The 19,999-nt window shown below is 48.1% G+C and overlaps 6 protein-coding genes across 6 annotated transcripts; 3 read left to right on the forward strand and 3 right to left on the reverse strand.

Annotated features, from left to right (window-relative positions):
• Window positions 1-1,135: 1,135 nt before the first annotated feature.
• GCG54_00007352 (Protein sip-5) lies at window positions 1,136-3,816 on the forward strand (the record flags this gene model as incomplete). Its single annotated transcript, XM_045407334.1, has 2 exons — window positions 1,136-1,534; window positions 1,594-3,816. 2 exons carry the CDS (start codon window positions 1,136-1,138, stop codon window positions 3,814-3,816), a joined length of 2,622 nt encoding a protein of 873 aa, XP_045266255.1.
• A 377-nt stretch (window positions 3,817-4,193) lies between these two features.
• On the reverse strand, window positions 4,194-5,354 carry GCG54_00007353 (D-arabinose 1-dehydrogenase; the record flags this gene model as incomplete). Its single annotated transcript, XM_045407335.1, has 1 exon — window positions 4,194-5,354. One exon carries the CDS (start codon window positions 5,352-5,354, stop codon window positions 4,194-4,196), a length of 1,161 nt encoding a protein of 386 aa, XP_045266256.1.
• A 2,085-nt stretch (window positions 5,355-7,439) lies between these two features.
• Window positions 7,440-9,658, forward strand: GCG54_00007354 (uncharacterized protein; the record flags this gene model as incomplete). The annotated part of the gene is made up of 4 exons (XM_045407336.1): window positions 7,440-7,762; window positions 7,814-8,929; window positions 8,987-9,087; window positions 9,141-9,658. The coding sequence occupies 4 exons, from the start codon at window positions 7,440-7,442 to the stop codon at window positions 9,656-9,658; spliced, it is 2,058 nt and encodes a 685-aa protein (XP_045266257.1).
• Window positions 9,659-11,249: 1,591 nt separating this feature from the next.
• On the reverse strand, window positions 11,250-12,079 carry GCG54_00007355 (uncharacterized protein; the record flags this gene model as incomplete). Its single annotated transcript, XM_045407337.1, has 5 exons — window positions 11,250-11,345; window positions 11,399-11,535; window positions 11,593-11,724; window positions 11,777-11,892; window positions 11,943-12,079. 5 exons carry the CDS (start codon window positions 12,077-12,079, stop codon window positions 11,250-11,252), a joined length of 618 nt encoding a protein of 205 aa, XP_045266258.1.
• Window positions 12,080-12,957: 878 nt separating this feature from the next.
• Window positions 12,958-13,702, forward strand: GCG54_00007356 (Glutathione S-transferase 2; the record flags this gene model as incomplete). The annotated part of the gene is made up of 3 exons (XM_045407338.1): window positions 12,958-12,994; window positions 13,045-13,483; window positions 13,531-13,702. 3 exons carry the CDS (start codon window positions 12,958-12,960, stop codon window positions 13,700-13,702), a joined length of 648 nt encoding a protein of 215 aa, XP_045266259.1.
• Window positions 13,703-13,879: 177 nt separating this feature from the next.
• On the reverse strand, window positions 13,880-16,181 carry GCG54_00007357 (uncharacterized protein; the record flags this gene model as incomplete). Its single annotated transcript, XM_045407339.1, has 6 exons — window positions 13,880-14,321; window positions 14,373-15,061; window positions 15,109-15,377; window positions 15,438-15,629; window positions 15,695-15,973; window positions 16,070-16,181. The coding sequence occupies 6 exons, from the start codon at window positions 16,179-16,181 to the stop codon at window positions 13,880-13,882; spliced, it is 1,983 nt and encodes a 660-aa protein (XP_045266260.1).
• Window positions 16,182-19,999: the final 3,818 nt, after the last annotated feature.

The following is a 19,999-nucleotide window of genomic DNA, read 5'->3' on the forward strand; positions in this document are numbered from 1 at the left end:
CTTTCCACAATTCTTTTTTTATGGTTGTTGATCTTTTGCTGCTCGCCTCCTGTCACCTCCACGCCGTCCCTCGCTGCAGACGTCACATCGACTTGGCGACGGCGTCACTGCACCAACACCAAACCCAAAACCCAAACCCACGCGACATAGAAGCAGCCGCAGAAGTAGAAGCAGAAGCAGAAGCAGAAGCCGAACAGAAGCTGTCTATCAGAGTTTGGCCGCCCAGCGCACCAGCCACGCACGTACGACAACCGCCGCACCGCCCGCACTCCTGTCTTCCACCGTCCTCCACCCCGTCCCCGTCCGTCAGGCCCCGTCAGAAGCAGAAGCACACGCACAAGCACAAGCACAAGCACAAGCTTCCCCGACCCGACAAGCCCGACCTTCTTTTTCTTGTCGTCTCCATCCGTCAATCACTCCTCCAAACCCCTGGTCCGCCGGCCGCTGCCCTGTACAGATACTCGCTGCACATACCTTACCTCACTGCATTGCACCGCCAACCTGCTGCAACCTGCTGAGCATCCGTCATTCATCATTCGCGCATCAACAACATTTCTTACCACCTTACCCGCCTCCCACCACTGCCGCCCCCCCGTTACCACCTCAGCAACGCAACCAGCACATCGCATTTCAACATTGCACCGCGCCCAGTTCTGGCGACGCACATCATCCGTCCCATCCGCCACATCCTCAACTCGACTTGCCGCTTGACTTGACAATGCCCGCACTTCCTCTCGCCCTCGTCTGAAGGATGCATTGTTGACTCGACCCATCAACTCCCCCTCATCCACCACCGCGGCGGTAATTTCCCAGCAACGCAACCCCCACGAACAAACTATCGACCTGCCTTTTGCTCACGATTCGACCGACGACGACGACGACGACGACGACAACAACACATTATCCTCCATCGTTCGTCCCTCCGACCGAGCCGATCCTTCCCCCCGTCTATATTCCCGTTGCCTCCCGTCCATACATCCTGTGTTGATTCGACAGTCATTCTCGCCGCCATTGCCGCCACTCTTTGAGCCGCAACTAAGCTGCTGCTGCTGCTTATCGCCGCAACCCAACAGACCGTGGTTGACCCCGACGGAATCACAGCAAAGCCACATACTGTACAACACTAGCAATCGCCATGGGAAATTCAAGTACTAAGGAGTCTCGTGCGTCCGATCCGGCGACCGACTACCGTCAAACCCAGGCCGCCTACCTCAACCCTTCCTCCTCTCGCGATGCACACACCGACCGCCCCAGTTCGCGAAGACAAAGCCGCTTCAGCCGTGCTGACCTCAATTTGTTGGGTCTCGGAGCTGCCGGATCTTCAAATGCAGGAGGCAGAGAAGATGCCCCGTACGAGCGCAGGGAGACCAGGCAAGAGCGAGAGGCTCGTCGCTTGGAGAGGGAGCGCGTCGCCAGAGAAAAGGAACGAGAGCGAAGCATGAGGGAGGAACATGTCGACGGTGGCTACCTCGTCACTCTCGGTACCTATACTGGCCCCGAGGACTTCAGCAAGCCCATTGTCCGCCAGCTGCAGGTGAGCGTTCCTGCCAGAACACCGGTATTTTCGACATTGCTGACATGCTTGCGTTACAGCTTGAGAGACGTCTTGCCCCATTTTGGAGAGGCCTCAACGACTATTCAGACAACTGGACCGAGTACCAGCTCATCTGTGCTGGGCGTGGCCTCGACATCCCTGCCGCCGATGAGCAGCCTCCTCCCGAATTCATCCCCAAGGCGAACACCCCCGCTTCACCAACCGACTCTTCCCAGAATCTCGCGAACCTGACCGTCCCCATGGGCCCCCGCTCGTTATCCGTCGGCTCAGACCGCAGCGGTTCCGGCCCGGCCTCTGGAGTAACCTCGCCCAACGCGGCTCAGCAGCAGTCGCGCAGCATCAAGCCGCGGGCAAAGGCCATTGCCGCAGCTCTCAGTGGAGGTTCCCGCAACAGCTCCGCCACCGAAGTAGTACCTCGCGAGATACAACTGCCCAATGACCCATTCGTCAACGGCCAACCTCTTGAGGTCTTCCTCTACAAGGACGCTACCGAATGCCCCATTTGCTTCCTCACATACCCCCCGTATCTCAACCGCACCCGCTGTTGTGACCAACCGATCTGCAGCGAGTGTTTCGTGCAGATCAAGCGCGCGGACCCCCACTATCCCGAGCACCACGGAGAGCCCAACGAGCAGCCGCCGACGAACCCCGAAGAGTCCCCCGAAATGCTCATCTCCGAGCCCGCCCAGTGCCCCTACTGCCAGCAGACGGAGTTTGGCGTCACCTATGATGCCCCCCCGTTCCGCCGCGGTCTTTCATATGCCATCTCCGGATACCCATCGCAGGGCACAGCCATGTCGTCTCAAAGCTCTCTGAACTCTACACTCTCACCCACCTCGCCGACGACGGCTAGTAGGCGCAGAGCACAGAGTTTGTCCGCCAATGCGCCGAACGTCATCACCACCGATCGCGTCCGTCCAGATTGGTCTACAAAGCTGGCTGCGCAACGAGCGCACCAAGCCCGCAGGGCGGCTGCGGCGACCGCTCTCCATACCGCTGCGTTCCTCATGGGTAACAACGAGCAGCAGCGCGGTTTTGCCTTCACCAGGCCAGGCAGATTCAGCCGACGCAACACGGGTAACCATACGCCTTCTGGGCCCTCTAACGCCCAGGCCGAAGGAAGCCCGAATCGGAACGTCGAGAATGAACCCGCTCAAACCGGACCCGAGCCAGGTCCGCGGGGTTCTTCGGGGCGGGGACCACTCAATAACAGACGCAGCAGAATGGAAGAATTGGAGGACATGATGTTCATGGAGGCTGTTCGCTTGAGTCTTGCAGCGGAGGAAGAGAGAAAACGAAAGCAAGAGAAGGCGGACCGCAAGGAAGCCAAGAAGAAGGAGAAGGAGGAGCGCAAGGCTCTCAAGAAACAGGACCGTCAAAGTGTGTACGGCCCTGGACAGAGCTCTGCTAGTGGCAGTAGCTTGTCTCTTGGTCTCGGACGACGACGCGGAAATAGCACGACCAGCAACCTCCGGGTGGAGGCAACAGTTCAAGGAGCCCAGTCCACTTCCGCGGCCGGCAGCGCCGAGACATCCCCCGTGGCGGCATCCACTAGCCCCAGTCCAGGTCCTACCTCGGCCCCAAACACCAAAGGCAAGGCAGTGGAGCGGCCACCCGTCGAGACGCAGTCATCTGAGAGCAGCTTCCAGAGTACCTCATCGACGCCCTCGCTCCCGATTCCCGCACCTAGTCGTGGCCCTTCTCATCTTCGGCAGATGAGCAATGCGTCGTCGATTTCGTCGTCGCTTGCTGATAGCCACAACGGAAGCTACACAAATCCAGCGTACCTTGACCCTCGCGCTAGCGAGCTCAGCGTCGGTGGTCGGAGTGATGAAGGCGATCGGGACAACACAGAGCCTTTGTACAACTTTAGGAGCTTGGCAGAGATGGTTGGAGTCGACATCGAGAACGGCGAGGCCAACCAGACGGAGGAGGGAGCTGTCGCCGGCGAGGGACAGAGCGCTGCATCGAAAAAGAAGAAGGCTGAGGCTGAGGACGAGCCGGAGGCCGAGCAAATTGAGGACGCGCATACGGAGCAGCCGGTGCAAACCAACGCTGGCACCCTGAAGCCACCGCCGACGATTCCCGAGGAGCCCAGAAACTCAATCAGCGGAGACGAAATCTCCTCTGGCAATGAGCCATCGACTCCCGAGGTGATGATCACGCCAGTCACTCCCGCCCCCGCAACAGAGGAAGATAACGAGACCAAGAGGCTTGGGCATGAGAACGTGGTGGAACGTTCATCGGAGATTACACAGTGAGGGAATGAAAATGACGACCATGAGGAACGTACCCGATACGAGGTGCTCGATGGCAGCGTCTAGGCATGGCGAGGTGACGGGCACTTTTGCATACACTCGGAGGTTGGGAAACTGAGAACACTAAAGGCGTAAAGCGTGATTTTGGGGGGCCCGGTGGGATTAGACATGGTCTCTCCTTTTCTTTTCTTTTTCTTCTCTTCATGCCATGTGAATGGCCGGCTCATTGTACTCTATCATAAGTGAGACGAGTTGCGAGGATCAGACAGATCTCTGCAGCTAACAATTCTATGTATCTATGCAAACGCTGTAACATGCCAAAGCTTTCCGGGCATCCCACCCTTTCCTTCCAGACGTCATCTACACGTGAAGTGTGTTCACTACAGATGCGGCTCTGCGGCGGGAAGAGTTGCATCAACTGCAGACTGTGCCCGCTGGTTCACGAAGCCCTCGTCAGGGCTGGCCCAGCTATAGTTGCGCCACTCTCCCAGGGCAGGCCACATCTGTTCCGTTACCAAGCGCTGGATCTTCTCGTAGCGACTTACCATCGCGCCCTGGTACTCTTTCTTTTCACCTTGGGCCTGGGTGCCCGAGAGATCGCGGAGCACAGCTTGGAAGTCGGCCCACGTTTCCTCCAGCTCCTTGACAGACGTGACACCCATGACGCTCACGCCAACCTTGGCAGGCCCAGCAAAAGTGGGCGGCAGGAACTCGGTGCCAAAAGCACCGCCTACGCGAGCCCAGTTGGCCATGGCCCAGTACAACGCGACGTCCTCCATCTTCTCGCCAGCGCCCTCAGCAAAGGCGACGAGGCTCTTACACAGCTTGCGCAAAGGGCCTGGGGCAGGATGCCAGCTGGCCATGGGCCCGTCGTCGACGCCGCGCGTGGTCAAGAGACCCATGCTCAGCATGCTCGCGTTGGTGACGACGTTGACGCCGGCATCCTTGAAGCGGGTAAGGATCGCGTCGGAGCCCAGGGTGTTGTTCTGCACGCAAAAATGCGAAAAGGACTGCACGGCGTCCACGGGCTCGCCCGTCTCGCGGAGGATCTTCTCGGCGAGCTCGCAGAGGACGGGGACGGGGTAGCCGCAGATGCCGACGTAGCGGACGAGGCCCTCGTCGCGCAGGCGGCGCAGCTCGCGGACGGCGGCGACGACTTCGTCGGGGGAGACGAACTCTGCGTCGTGGGTGTAGACGAGGTCGAGGTAGGAGGTGTTGAGGCGCTCGAGGCTGCGCAGGACGGAGGCGCGAATCCAGGAGGGGGAGTAGTCGAACTCGGCGGGCGCGATGCGGCCTGCTTTCGTGACGAGGAAGTAGGACTCGCGTGGCGGGGAGAGGGTGCGCAAGGCGGCGCCGAGGATGGATTCGGAGGGCCCGTAGTAGGGGGAGGTGTCGAAGGCCGTGATGCCGAGGGAGAGGGCGCGGGAGACGATCTCGACAGAGGGCATCTGGGAGGGGTCGGAGACGTATTGGTAGTTGAAGGTTGCCGTGCCGAGGATCAGAGGCGGCAGGACGGCGGACAGGGGGCGCGGGCTGGCCATGATGCTGCGAATATTATGTTTTTTACTACACGTTAGGGAAATAATTGACTGGCAAAACTTGATGTGATTATTGTCAAGGTAGTGAAGAGAACCTTGAGGGGTGTTGATAGTGTCTTGACAGAAAAGCGAGGCTGTCGCGGAAATCGGCGCAAAATCAAAAAGATCGAGCACGTCAATGATTAGTTTTGGGGGTCCCAAGATGGATAGTCAGGGACCCCGCGTGTGTCCGAGTGCCCCGAATGCGATCTGCCCCGCCGGAAAGGTGGGGGAGGGACTTTAATCTTTCGTCTCTGTTCGGACAGTGTTGCTTTGCTTTGCTTGAAGCGGAATGGGCTGTGTCGCGCATTCTTGGGGTCGGTAGTAGCTCCGGCGGGCAGGTGTGTTATGAAGAGATGTTAGTTCCGAGGACCGACACGCCGCTTATCACCACGCATGATTGGCCATGTTTGTCATATCTCGGTCGCTGGCTGGATGCTGTTTGCTTCCGTTGTGAACAATGCCATTCATTGAACGCGGAGGTGCCTCTATGACTTGGCGATGTTGATGAATAGGTATACATCGCGATGGGGCATCCCCGATCTGGGAGAATGGGGCTGACGCCATGACTCGGCTGGACGAGTGACTTTTCTGAGCTGTTTTATCTAGGAGAGCCTGGTGTTATCGACGCGGGGCTGTCGCGTTGGCGCCGCTCGGGGTCATGGCGGTGAGTGATGGTGGGCATGGTTAGCATCGTGATGATAGGGGCTGGGCGGAATGAAGTTGCAATGGACATCTAGCATCCAGGAACGTGGAGATGTTCTGGAAGAGATGCGATGAGGGGAATATGAAGGATCGATCATTCGACCCTGACAGCCAGTCACACAAGAGCCAAGCTGGATCTCGTGTTCCGCGTCATTCCCAACGATGCTTATGTAAGTGCGTCTGTCTGCCATATCTTATCACCCTGGTAGGTTTCTCTATCGATAAGGATAAACAAAACACAAAGATGCTCATGGACGTCAGCAACCTCCATACTTACCCATGGTGGTCAACTCCGCCGGGTCTTATTTGTTACCAATTCCGAGGTCTCTTATTGTGGAGAGCATTCTTCAAGTCTCTCGCAGCCATTGAACGAAAGTCCTGAATAGGCTACTGGCTCCCGTGCACTTTGCCGGATAAATAGCCTAAACTTCGTCCTGTTCGGCTCTTGTCCCTCCCTGATGGCTTTCTGCCAAGCGGATGTGATTCGAAAACTATGATACATTGCACTTGCCGTTTGGATCATCAGGTTTGATGCCGGCTACGGTCAGGAGCGAGCTTCATCCGCTCTTTCTTTCCATAACGCCACAATGTACTTCCACTAGGTACGCCTAAATAGTTCCCCAATCAATGAATTGGCCTTGAAATGGGAACTGCATCATTGATCACCCGGATGCTACTTCATTTCTCTTGTGTTCATCAAACTATGGCCACAGTAGAAGCAGCCCAGGTGGCGTGTTTCCTTGAACGAGTTATCGGATGTTATCTGTTCTGATGGACGCTATGCGACTATCATCTCCATTCATGTCATTGTCCGTCATGCTGCCAAGATAGTATTCCCCTTCTGAATTGCCTTATGAGTCAAAATGATGTTTAGTCAATGCTACTTGGCCATTTCATCCGCCTTGGCCAATATTTGGCACTTGAAAATACATATTAAAATCACCCTTTCATCATGGCGCATGACACGACATGCTTGCAATGACCTCTTCTGCTTACATTCAGGTCTCTTGTAATTGCACGTCGTCCATCAGGGTTTTGGAAAGAGACTTGGAGATTACTTGGAGATTTGGCCAATGTCATGGCATACCTTCAAGCACAGGAGGATTCGACGAATGTTAACACCCACTCGATGATTCCGCCTTTCCAATTGAGGATGATCTGGCCTTCTTTTCGATAGCTAGGTGTCTCCAAGAGAAAGCTATTTGAATATTAAGAGACCTCGCATTCCTTCATCGCATTCCTTCACATACCACACTGAAATATGGCACGATTTGTTTGACATCGAATGCCGACATATCTCCAACATGCGGTCGTCTCTGACCCCTCTCGGCACTTTTGCCTTAGCTGGCCTTGGTGAGCACTATCCTTTCTGGTTTGCAACAATATTTACTCAAAACTATGTTAGCTATTGCCCAGGAGCAGTCGACATACTGTGACAGCTTAGGTCGTTGCTTTTCATCGTACATTAACGAAGGCGGCATTACTTTTGGTATTGCTGTTCCTGAAAGTGCCTCCGTGGGTCAGCCTTACGATGCCATCGTTCAAATTACAGCTCCCATCGCGGTGGGCTGGGCTGGACTGGCATGGGGAGGTTCCATGACCTACAATCCGCTCACCATTGTATGGATGGACGGGAACGAAGTCACCGTTTCGTCACGCATGGCCTTGTAGGTACCCCAAATCCCCTCAGAGACGAGTCAAGTATTCCTTATTTGCAGCGGTTACTTCACGCCACCCCCGTACGAGGACGCCGAGTACACTGTCCTCCCAGGCACTGTTGTCAACAACACCCATTACTCTGTCACCGCTCTTTGCAAAGGCTGCACTTACTTTGCACCCTTCGGCAATGATCCAACTGCGCTGGATCCCAACGGAGAGAACTACCTAGCGTTTGCGTACTCGGGTGTCCCAGTCGACGACCCTTCATCCAACGAAACAACTTTTGGGATCCACGAACGAACGGGACACTGGTATCATGACTTCAAGCCGGCGCAAGCTCCCGACTTTGACGAGTGGGCAAGCGGCAGCAGCGGGAGTGAGCCACCTGTTGGCACTACGACTGTGACCACTCTAGCGACAGCAACTTCAACTACCACGGTCCACAGTACTACCACCCTTCAGACTACAGTCACCAGAACTGGAGTTCCTCCCAGTAGTGCAGCATCAACTGTATCATCCTCACGTGCCACGGTAACATCGTCTATCGTGTCCAGAGAGCCCGCGCTCCCTGTTCCCAACTCTTGTGCCGGTGTGAGCGCCTTCAGATTCGGATTCCAGACCGCCAACGGATGGAAAGCTGTCAAGCTCGCCGGTTCTCTTTCTGGTCCCCGTGGCATTGCAATAGATTCACAGGGAAACCTTCTCGTGGTTCAGTCTGGAAGGGGTGTCACTGTCCATACTTTCGGTAGTGACGGCTGCATCTCGTCCTCCAAAACCTTGATCAACAACCCTTCTCTCAATCATGGAATCGGCTTCACGCCAGACGGGAAGACTCTCTACGTCAGTTCAATGACTACAGCCTGGTCATTCACGTACGACGCCCAATCGCAGACTGTAGGTGGGCAGACCGTGGTAGTAAAGGGCATGCAGCAGGGCGGACACCCGACAAGGGCGCTTCTTATCCCCCCGGCCACGCCACACTTACTTGTAATTCAGCAAGGCTCATACAGCAATTTTGACTATGATTCACTCAACAAGGGCGTTGCGCGGGCCGTTGTCAAGGTCTTTGACTTGCGCAGCGTGCCCTCCGGAGGCTACACATACAACAGTCAGGGGTGGTTCCTTGGCTGGGGTCTCCGCAACGAGGTTGCCCTCGCCGCCGACGGAAACAACATGTGCGTTTTAAACTCTCTCTTCTCTTTCTGAATCAATAACGCTGACTTGTGATTTAGGATCTGGGGTGTGGAAAACAGCGGAGATGACTTCGCACGCACAGTGAATGGCAGGAGCTACGACATTCACAATGACAACCCTGCAGAGGAGCTGAACTTCCGTAAGTCTATACACCAATGATCTATTTTACTTATATCCCGCTAACACCGATAGTTGGCGATCCTTCCAAGCCAAATGATGACTGGTACGGTTACCCAACCTGCTTCACTGTTTGGGAGCCCTCCGTCATTACGGATAAGTCTTTCAAGGTCGGCCAACAATTTGTCGTTGCGCCGAACAGCACCTTCAACGATGACACCTGCACATCTCGTTCCATCGCGCCTCGACTTTCGATACAAGCCCACAGTGCGCCCATTGGGTCCGTCTTTGACCAAAATTTCCAGAACCTATACGTCACGCTACACGGGTCTTGGAACAGGTCACCTGCAACGGGATTCAAGGTGTCTGTTGTCCCATTCACAAAGCTCTCAAATGGTCAATATGATCCCGTAGCGCCTCCAGACTCAAAGAATGCCTACAGTGATATCTTTTGGAGCACGAATGTGGGCAGCTGTACTGGAGCGACGTGTTTTAGGCCGTCTGGTATCACTTGGGACCGTGAGTTTTCGCGGTTGTTCGTTGCTAGCGATAACACCCAAGAGGGGGAGCTGTTCATGTTGGTTAAATCATAGCTAGAGATAGGAAAAGGCATCAGGGAGATAAGGTGACGATGTTGGCAACCGATTTCCCCCTGTTAGCAATGAAGTCGCTCAGTCACTTTCGCACCATTGCGGAGCACAACTTCGATTTCGATTCCAGATGTCTCGTCTTTGAAAGTTGCATTAAATGCCAATCAACGGTTCCATCGTAGTCTGCACTGCCAAGACGACAACAGCCGACACTCACAATAGTCGGGACATGTCCCGGAAACACAACCGCCGACTTTCCCCAATACGCCAGGTCGGAGGAATGGGGACTCTGCTCCGAGAATGTGATGCTTTTCGGCATCTCTCACGAATACCCGTCGGTCAATGGGGTCCGAGCCGTAGTAAATCCAATCACCGAGGGTCTAGGAAATGCGGTCTTGTGAGCCCAGACTCTTGCCTGGTAGGTCGGATGCACCACTCTACACAGGTTCGAACCATGAACGTCACGAGTAGTCGCGGGGTACTGGCCTTTGTTCATCGCCTAGATCTTATTGATCGTAAAATTAACGACTCGTCAGAGGGTACTGGAGTGGACGACGACTTGGAACAACGTGATGGAGATGACTGAACTCAGTGGGGCACTATGGCTGGTGGTCTCCAAGAAAGCTTCTAGCGCCGCATATGGGATGAGAATGGGGCCTTGGAAAGCGATCAGCTGGTTCAGGAACATCACCAACCGTACTACTGGGAACAATTTGGAGAAAATGATGGACGGTTCACAATTGCCATCACCCGCGAGCCTCGAGGCAGAAACCGCCCCTCCGACATTCCGGATGCGCACATTGGCTCCTGGCGCCAACTAATTGTTGGTTTCTGTGGCAGCTGGATTGCCACGCATCACCGTCAGCTTCACTGGCCATGTTTTAATTAACAGTCACGGTACACAGGATGACGTTCGATTTGGAAGTTTCATCGCCAATGTTGTCGCGAAACCATCTAGGAGAAACATTTTTTTACCTTTGGAAGATGGCAAGGGGCCTGAGCACAGCAACCCCTGATCTCCTGATTTGAGCTCATGATTTGGGCGGGCGAATGCTCGCAACAGCTTCGGTGTTTGAAAGCCCAGGTATTCTGTTTGTTATCCAAAATCTGGGCTGGTATCCATGTGACAGAAGAGTTCAATACCGTAGAAATAGCGAGAGTGGCCGCATCGATAGATGATGTTATTGGTTCCAGTCGCCCCGAGCTCCAATGCTTTCCGGGATATCATGACATCAGGATCTGCATACGGGTCGACGAAATGTCCGAAAGTGCCGTCTTGGCATCAGGGATGCAACAAACCTTCTGACAAAAGACGGACGAGAACACAACTACGACAAACAGTAGGGTCAGGAGCAACGCAAATCATGGCACTTGAATAAGTCTATTTGTGACCTGCAGGAAGACGCGAGGGTCGCCCCCAAACGCGGCCTGTAGATCTATGGGTGCAGCTAACTAAGTTGGGTCAATGTCCTCCGAAGAAATGAAATTCGCTCTGCTATGTAATACTTTGCCATGCTCTCGATCTGAAAATGCGCAGAGTTGAGATTTTGAACAAGTTGCATGCGGGGAGTTTTCAGGGGTTTCCACAAAGACGTCACTGGGAAATCCCTTGAAGAAGCTCCTCGAGGCTACCAGAGGTAACCACAGTGGTCTTTTCACACAGCTCAGGGGGGCAGTTTTCCTCATATGCCTATCAAACTTTCAGTCAACAACATGACACATTCAGTTCTGGATCATGCTTACATATAGCGTTCCAGGCTTTCCGGTGCAGTCGTCTCTCAGAGGTACGTGCCTGGTGACTGATTCAGCAAGAGAGGTCGGGCTCCAATTGAAGACCAAAGGAGCCAGTGGCTCGGCCTCGCGGTATTGGTTGATGTTCTCTGTTTCATAGGATCAGTCACTCGACTCGAAATAATTCGGGGAAGCGAGTAGAATACCTTCAAAGCGGTTGACAAGCTCCAGCATGGTCGAGTTCCTAATACCCCATCCAACGCCGGTCACACCCCAACGTCTGCCCTTCATGCGGTCCGCAATGTTGGAAGCCGGTTGATCGGGTCCTTGGAAGAGAACTGTGTTCCATCTTTTAGTATCAGAGACACGTATCTTGCCGGTGCAACCTACCATAGACATTGAATCCAGCCTTAACGAGGTTTGCAGTGTCGTTGCGCAAAGCGATATCGGTTTGAACCGGATCAAAACCTCGAGAAAGGACAAGTGGGTGGTACGCCGTAAGTCCGCTATATGGCGCGTTAGAAAGCTGAGGGAATCCTTCGCCCGTTCAACTCACGTGTAGAACACGTTCACCTCACCGCAGGTCACGTTGGTGGGAAAGGTTATCTTAGGTGTTGGGATCGGATCGCTGGCATTCGGTGCAGTCAGGGCACAGCCAGCAGCAAGGCAGACAGCTCGGTTAAAGAGGACCATGATGGAAAGCTTGAAGTATAAGTTTCGGAAGAGTTGTTATAGATCTGGGGAAAGGTGAATGGATTGAATGGTAGACAAAGAGTCTGATTCGAAACTTCAGCACATTGAAGTCGAGGATTCTAAATGTCTTATAGCTAATTATCCGACATATCATGTGTCGCAGATGCTTAACACTTAGTCTCTACTTCATACCATGCTAAAATGCTTCGTCCATCTCCGGTAGACCAGCAGAGCCATCACCAGAGCATCTCGATACCACTTCGGGCGCACTTTTCGGACGTTTCGGATGGTCGAAATGCGCGACTCGCCGCTGTGCCTTCCAAAGCTCCTTGATGCAAGACCAAGCATTGCAGCGAGACCAAGGCAGGAAATTCGCGAAGTCAATTTCACTTGCAAGGTATCACTTCTGGGCATCGCAACACGATTGCTCACGTAGCTCCTTAAGGTGGAGCATTTGCAGCCATTTCTAGGCCGGTCCCCTGGTTGTCTTATGGTTGACTAAGCGGATCGTCTTCTAGCCGTAGTTGTCAAGATGCGTTCAATGTTCGAGTCGGAGGTGGCCGGAGAGCGGATCACAGAAGGATCTGAGAATCGATTTCAAACCAAGTGTGCATTTCTAAGCCGGAGTCTACCAATGATTGAACCTCACCTTCTAGCAGGACGGACACGGACTTCTTGGCCACTTTCATCCGAACACCTCAAGACGATGGAGCTCGTTGCGGAGCTCAAGGCATAGGTCAAGGCGCAAAGTGTGATATTTAAGGTGCATGCTGTGGAATTCTCATCTTCAACAGCACTAACAACAACACTTATAGCGATACCAACGCTCATCATTTTTCCAGGCCTTCTTAGAACACAGCAGCATAAGCAGCGCAGCCATGTCTCTGATTAAGCCCGTCACTGTATATGTCCTAGGTACGCTACAGACACTCGTAGATGGATGACTGTGGGCTAACAAGTCGTAGGAGGTGGCCCGAACCCCTTCAAGGTCTTGATCACTCTGGAAGAGCTTGGCATTCCATATGAGAAAGTCGAGGTCGAGGACGTTAAGAGCGAGGCCTTTCTCAAGCTAAACCCCAACGGTCGCACCCCAGTTATCACAGATCCCAACAATAACAACTTCACACTGTGGGAGTCTGGCGCGATTGTCGAGTATCTGGTCGAGAAGTACGATGCGCTAGGGAGTTTGACACTCAAAGACAAGAATAGCAGATGGCTGCTGCAACAGTATCTGCACTTTCAAATGTCGGGACAAGGGCCCTACTACGGACAGGCGGTGTGGTTTTACCGACAGATCGAAGACATCCCAACCGCCAAGCACAGGTACATCGAGCAAGTCTTGAGAGTATTCGGCGTCTTGGACGGAATTCTCAAGGACAGGGAATATCTCGTTGGTGGCAAATGGTAGGTACACTGGCTCCGGCATTCCTATAATATGCTTACCAGTCTAGCACCTATGCCGATCTATCCTTCATCCCGTGGAACCGGGTGGCTCTCGGAGCACCATTTTTCAAAGACGAGCTCTGGGAAAAGCACGAGATCAAGACTCGCTTTCCCAATTTCTTGGCGTGGCATGAACGCCTCAATGCCAGGCTGTCGGTCCAAGCTGCCTATGGAGCCTGAGATGGAATTTTGCAGGTATTTGTCTTGCAGCCCCATACAAGTCAGCGGATCAGACATTCTCAATGGGAAGGAGCATAGAATGGGCATATATGTGAGGAACTATCGGTAGCCGGATAATTATACTACGTTGGTATTTGTACATAAAGCTACGATAATACACGTACGCAAATGATTGCCTCACAGATTGCCATCAATCATACTATCTGGTGGCAAATTCCAGTCAACTATTTGCAAGAATCCAGCCGAGAGCCAGTTATGGCTACCGTGGGATATGCCCTCCCAGTTGTCCTGGTCAATTGCTTCAGGTACCGGGAGAACAGGCACAAACTCTTCATTTCCATCGGGCTTGTCCATGGTCAAGCTCAGACCATTGAGAGCTGTGCCGAGGGGTTCCTGCACTGTGTTCGGTGGATCCACCACAACAGATACTGCTACTTCGTACAAGGCCTTGATGATGTGGTAGGAGGCAATTTTCTGATGGTTCACGTCGTATCTTTCGTAGAATGAGAGGACAAGTTTGATCAGCTCGATATCCTGTGCCGCTGTGGCGGACGTCTTGTTCTCGATGATATTGATGAAGAGAATGTCGACGCTCCAAGCCACCTGATAAAGAAGGTATCTGGCCTGAGTCAGTATGGCCAAGTAGTCTGTCCATTAAAGGGTTACTAACATCGTGAATGGGTGGTCGATGTGATGGTAATTCAGGAGTGACACAGCCCCACGAGCAGCGTTGACGCAGATAGCAACGCTGGGGCGCAAAAAGTCCATGTCCTGCGCGGAAAATGGCATTCTAAGCGCCGCCGAATGGACTGCGACCACCAATTGGAAGTACACGAAGTGCAAGACACTCAATGCCATCAATCTAGCATGATTGTCATCATCTAGAGAGGCACCTGACTGTTTCGGGCGAATCATTTCTGGGATACTATCCCGCCATTCCTGAAGCTCTCCGTCCAGGAGACCAATTTCAGATTCTAGGGCCGTCGCTGAAGTCGGGCTGTTTAGATACAACCTTGAGTAAATGCGGCCCTGGATTTGTGCTAGCTTGACTTCCTGTCGAAAGTAGTTGAGAACGACGTCGCCCGGATAGTAAAAGAAGCCGTAGCAGTCCAAGGGATACTCTTCGGGAAAGTCGACGAGGAAATTATCAGTGATCAGAGGTGGCTTCCCAATCCGTAGCATCAAGTCATGGTCAAAGATGTAAGCTTGCCAGAAAAGACGCCGACGATGTTGGATTTCCGAATCGCTTAGGCCGGAATGGTTGCTATGATAGTAACCTCCTAGGAGGAGAGACTGCGTTGCTAGAGCCAGAACAGAAACAGCAATGTGATTTTCGGCGGTAAAAATGAAATGGGACACCTGCATCGTCAACACCGAATCACAATACTGCAAAGGAAAAGACTCACCAGCGCAAGGAGAGCCCCTATGGTCATTGGACACGGTGAATGCAACATGGCGGTAGGTATGAGGGCCATGGCATTGTGCAAATATTTCTCATGTTCTCGTGTGCCGTGGAGCAAATCTCGTTTTCGATGAGGGTGCAGGAGGATGGTGTATAGAGCTATCTTCCAACCGATGCTGCTTGACGATTGTCCATGTAGATACGACTGAACTGCGGCGCGGACTGACGACTCATCAAAGAATTTGATGTGCCGGTTGAGAGTGAGAAAGAAGTCTGTGAGGCAAACATATCAGTCAAAGTAATGACTTGTTTGATTTCACTAAGGCAGCATACCTTTCATGCATTCCGCCACCACAAAATCCGATGGAAAGGAGTCAGTGGCTGTGGAAACATAGTTGAGGGTTCTTTGAGGCGGGATGCTATTGATTTGGTCTAGAAGTCCGCGGGCAACGCTAGAGAAACGCTTGTCCCCAACCAACGTGTCAATCTTCTCCATGCCCTCGGCTGAGAAAAGCAAACAAGAACCTGCTGGCTTGATCAACTACTAGTTCCTATGCAGCTAAGCTGACACTCATGAAGTTGATACGTACCGCCGGCGCCGATAGCAGATTCGGGCATAGCGTCAGCATGGAATAGCTTCGGCCCAGATGAAGTTGTGCTTGACGGGGATGTCAGACTCGGATCAGCCTGTGGTGGGTTCTGTGCCGGCGAGGTCTTCATCCATGTGGACTGGTCAGTAGTGGCACCATTCGACGAGGCCTCGCTCATGGCCCGAGGCTGGGCCTCCTGAACCGATTGTGGTTCCTGCAGGTCTTTGACCAAGCGCTCTATCTGAGCTAGTCTTGCGGTGACATTTTCATAGAGCCTCTCTCTGGACAGGGGCGATCAAGGTTAGTCGGTTGGTTCTGGTTTTGGGATACGCGGAAAGTAAAACAGGCAGGCAGGCAGGCAATTTGGTGACTGACGTCTTTTCTTTCCGAGGATTATTCTTCTTTCTTTGAGGCCAGACACAGTCTTGGCCGTATCGTTCGCAGGTGGAGCATATCGGTTTCCGGTGGTCGCACTTGACCTAATCATTCAGTTGGCACATCGAGCGTACCAAAAGAGAGAATGGCTAATATCAAACCTTGCGACGTCGGCATGACGAACACGAGAGAGATGGAAGCCTCACAGCCGCCGTGAAAGAGTCGGCATCCGGGACTTGCGGTCTATGCTGGGATTGCATCGTAGTAGGGCTTCGGAAGGACATTCAGAAAAGCCCTGCGATTGAACATGTGTTCCGGCGCTCTTGACGGTCAAATGTTCGGCAGTGGTTTGTTGAGAAGTGGAAAGATGGGTAGATAGTGGATGCTCGGAACCTGCCGACTAACATGAAAGACACAGACGGACGTATCGCCTGCCATCGGACAGGAAAAGTTCCGTCCGACGTTTTTTATGTGGTTCTCGCTCTCGCTTTTAGAGAAAAAGGCTTGGCTTCCGTTAAAAAGGGTTGCATTCCGTTACAAAAGACTATCTGCTAGAGCCCAATCCACGGCGCGAGCACAAAGAAAGTTTTCCAGGGTCCCAGATCCTTACATAGTGCCCACTTTCCGCAGTGAGGATGGAGTGCACAATATCGTCAAATTATACGCAGGAATTATGCGTTGGAGGAATACTACATTTACTACGCTGTATTGGGTTCAGTTTTATGTGATACCTATCTATGTGCGAGACGGTAGTCGGCCGGGCCCAGGCCTGAGGCCTGAATCCTAGCCTGAATCCCGCCTTTACGTAAGGGGTCGGCTATACTACTTTATAGCTAGGTATACCTAGTACTTATAGCTAGATTAATTAAGCTACTTTATATAGGTTATAAGCCCTCTAAATACCTAAATCTATTTACTAAATAGTGAGGTTATTCTTAAATAGCTATTAGGATTTTAACTTTATAGTTTAATAATTATTATAAAGTAATTAATAGATTATTAAGCTACTAGAAATAATACTTCTAAGTAGAGGTTATAGCTATTATAATATATATCCCCTATTTATAAAATCTCTNGTAATACTTCTAAGTAGAGGTTATAGTTATTATAATATATATCCCCTATTTATAAAATCTTTTTAGTTTCTAAGTTACTAAAGTTAATAATTATTTAATAATTACTATAGTTATATAGTAATAACTATTTAATAAATATCTAATAATTACTTATAACTACTCTTTAAACCTCTCTTAAATTACTAAATTAATTAAATAAATTAATATATCTTTAATTAGTAATCTAACTCTATTTTCTTCTAGCTCTACTAGAAGGGGATTATCTTAGATTAGCCCTCCCCCTTCTTCTACTATAGACCTTATAATTAGAATAGCTATATAGAAAGTAGCTAGTAAGGGACTAAATCTAAGAAATCTAATATATAATATTATCCCTAAATTAACTAAAGTTATAAGTTTTAAGCTATAGGAGATTAATCTTAAGAACACCTTTAAAGTAATAAGATTACTTTTCTACTTAATAACTAAAGGGATATTAGTTAGATATAATAGAAATATAGTTTTTAAAGAAAATAAAGTAGTAGTAGTTAAAGATCTAAGCTCTTTAGGTAATTTAATATTTATAAGTTTTATATTTATTAAATAATTACTTATAAAGAAGATCTAATATAATCTTTTAGAAGAAATAATTAATAATAGTCTTTCTATTATAGCTTTAGCTTTCTATATCTTTATTAAGACTAAAGAATATACTTAGAAGTTTAATAAACTAGCTATAAGTAAAGTTTATAATAACTAGAATAGAATAACTAGAATTAACTATAGTAATACTAAGGATTTTATATAAAATCTTCACTTAACTTTTAATAAACTAAATAGTTCTAGTATAAACTTATTAATTATAGCCCTTATTTATAGATTTATTTAAGGTTTTAGATATTTTAATTAAATTAAAGTAGACTCTATAGAGAATAACTTTATTATAGGGATTTAAAATTATAATAACTTCTTATAAAAACTTAAAGACTTAAGTAAAAAGGAATAATATAAGTAAACCTCCTAAAATATTAAAGCTCTATTAAATAAGAAGAAGTTTATTATAAAGAGGTAAACTTAAGCTTCTAAGTCTAAAAGTATAAAACTATAAGATTTATATATTTCCTATAATATTAAATATCCTAAGATTCTCTATAGATATAAAATATATAACTATTACTATAAAAAGATAATATTATACCTAAATAAGTATAATAATTATTTCCTTAAATATTATAGATATTATACTTTAGTATATAATAAGTTTAAGTATATTAATAAACTACTAATAACTTAGTAATTAATAATATAGGTATTTACTTTAGTATTTACCTCAAAAAGCTAAACTTAAAATAATATCTTTAGAAACTCTAGTATTAAATAGGATATTAACTAATAATCTAAGGTTTTTATAGATACCCTATTAGCTTAAGTTTAGAAGAGGACCTTTCTATTATTCTTAGTAGAAGATTTCAAAATATTTAGTCTATATTTTAACTTTTAACCTCTAGCTAAAGATCTATATAAAATTATATATATATAGGGAGTTAGGAAGTAACTAATAAAAGAATCTATATACTTTAGCTATAGTTTTACTAGTTAAGTTATAGATATAGAGATTAATAGTTTCTTTATATATAATACTATTAAGGAAGTTAATAAAGAAGAAAATAATAACTAGGAAGTATAACTAAGTTAATATATTATATCTATAACTTTAATTAGGAGGATAAACTCCTTTATATTAAATATTAATACTAATAGATATATTCTTAATAATCTTTTTATTTTTAAGGAACTTTAAGATCTCCCTTAAGGATTAACTATAAACTATATAGGTAGAAAGGACTAAATTAGCTAAGCTATTAATATAATTAAAGTAATTACTACTAAGCTAAGTAATAAAAAGACTACTTTCTAACTATATAATACTCTCTATAAACCTTATAATATAATATAAATTATTAGTATTAGTTTTCTTTAGAAGATAGATATCTATTTTAATAATCTAGATAATACTTTAGTTTATAAAGATATATCTAAAACTATTATTAATTTTAAATAGGATATATAAGTCCTTTAGTTTTAGATCTATCTCTCTAATTAAGGTAATAAATTTAACTCTCTTAAGCTAGATTACTAAACTTTTTATACTTATTTAGGGTATCTATCTAAAGAAGTAATTATTACTACTATAAGAGATACTAATATAAACCTCTTTAGAGTACCTCCTATAAGATATAAGTATTATATCTACTTTATAATAAAATTAATATAATAACTTAGTAATAGATAATAAGAATAACTAACTTAAGCTTTTTAGAGGCTTTAAATTAACTTCTTAGAACTAATACTATAAGGTTTTAGAGGTATTATTTATAGCTTTTATATTATAAAAGCTTTTTTAAATTATAAATAGTTTTAAGTATTTAAATTAAAAAAAGATATAGCTATTTAGCTATAAAGCTAGTTTCTAAAAAAGATTATAGTAATAAATAGTATTATTTATTTCTCTAAAGTTATTATAAATAATAATATAGCTCTTCTTAAAGTAATAAAGCTTTTTACTTAAAAGTAGGGTTTTATTTTAGAAATAGTAGTACCTCACTCTTATTAGTAGAATAGGGGGGTAGAAGGCTTTAATAAAGCTATATAGTAAAAAGTATAAGTAATATATATAGAAGCTAGCTTTTCTAAATCTTTTTAACCTTAATTAATAAAGATTTCTATAGAAGTTAGTAATCTACTATCTAATAGTAAGGGTAATATTAGTCCTTATAAGAAACTAATAAATACTCTTAATATATCTCCTATTATAAAAAAACTATATATATACTATCTCTACTACTAAAGCTACTAAGCCTATATCTATATTTAC

This window comes from Colletotrichum gloeosporioides, assembly GCF_011800055.1.
Source record: "Colletotrichum gloeosporioides strain Lc1 chromosome Unknown consensus_32, whole genome shotgun sequence".
NCBI lineage: Eukaryota > Fungi > Ascomycota > Sordariomycetes > Glomerellales > Glomerellaceae > Colletotrichum > Colletotrichum gloeosporioides.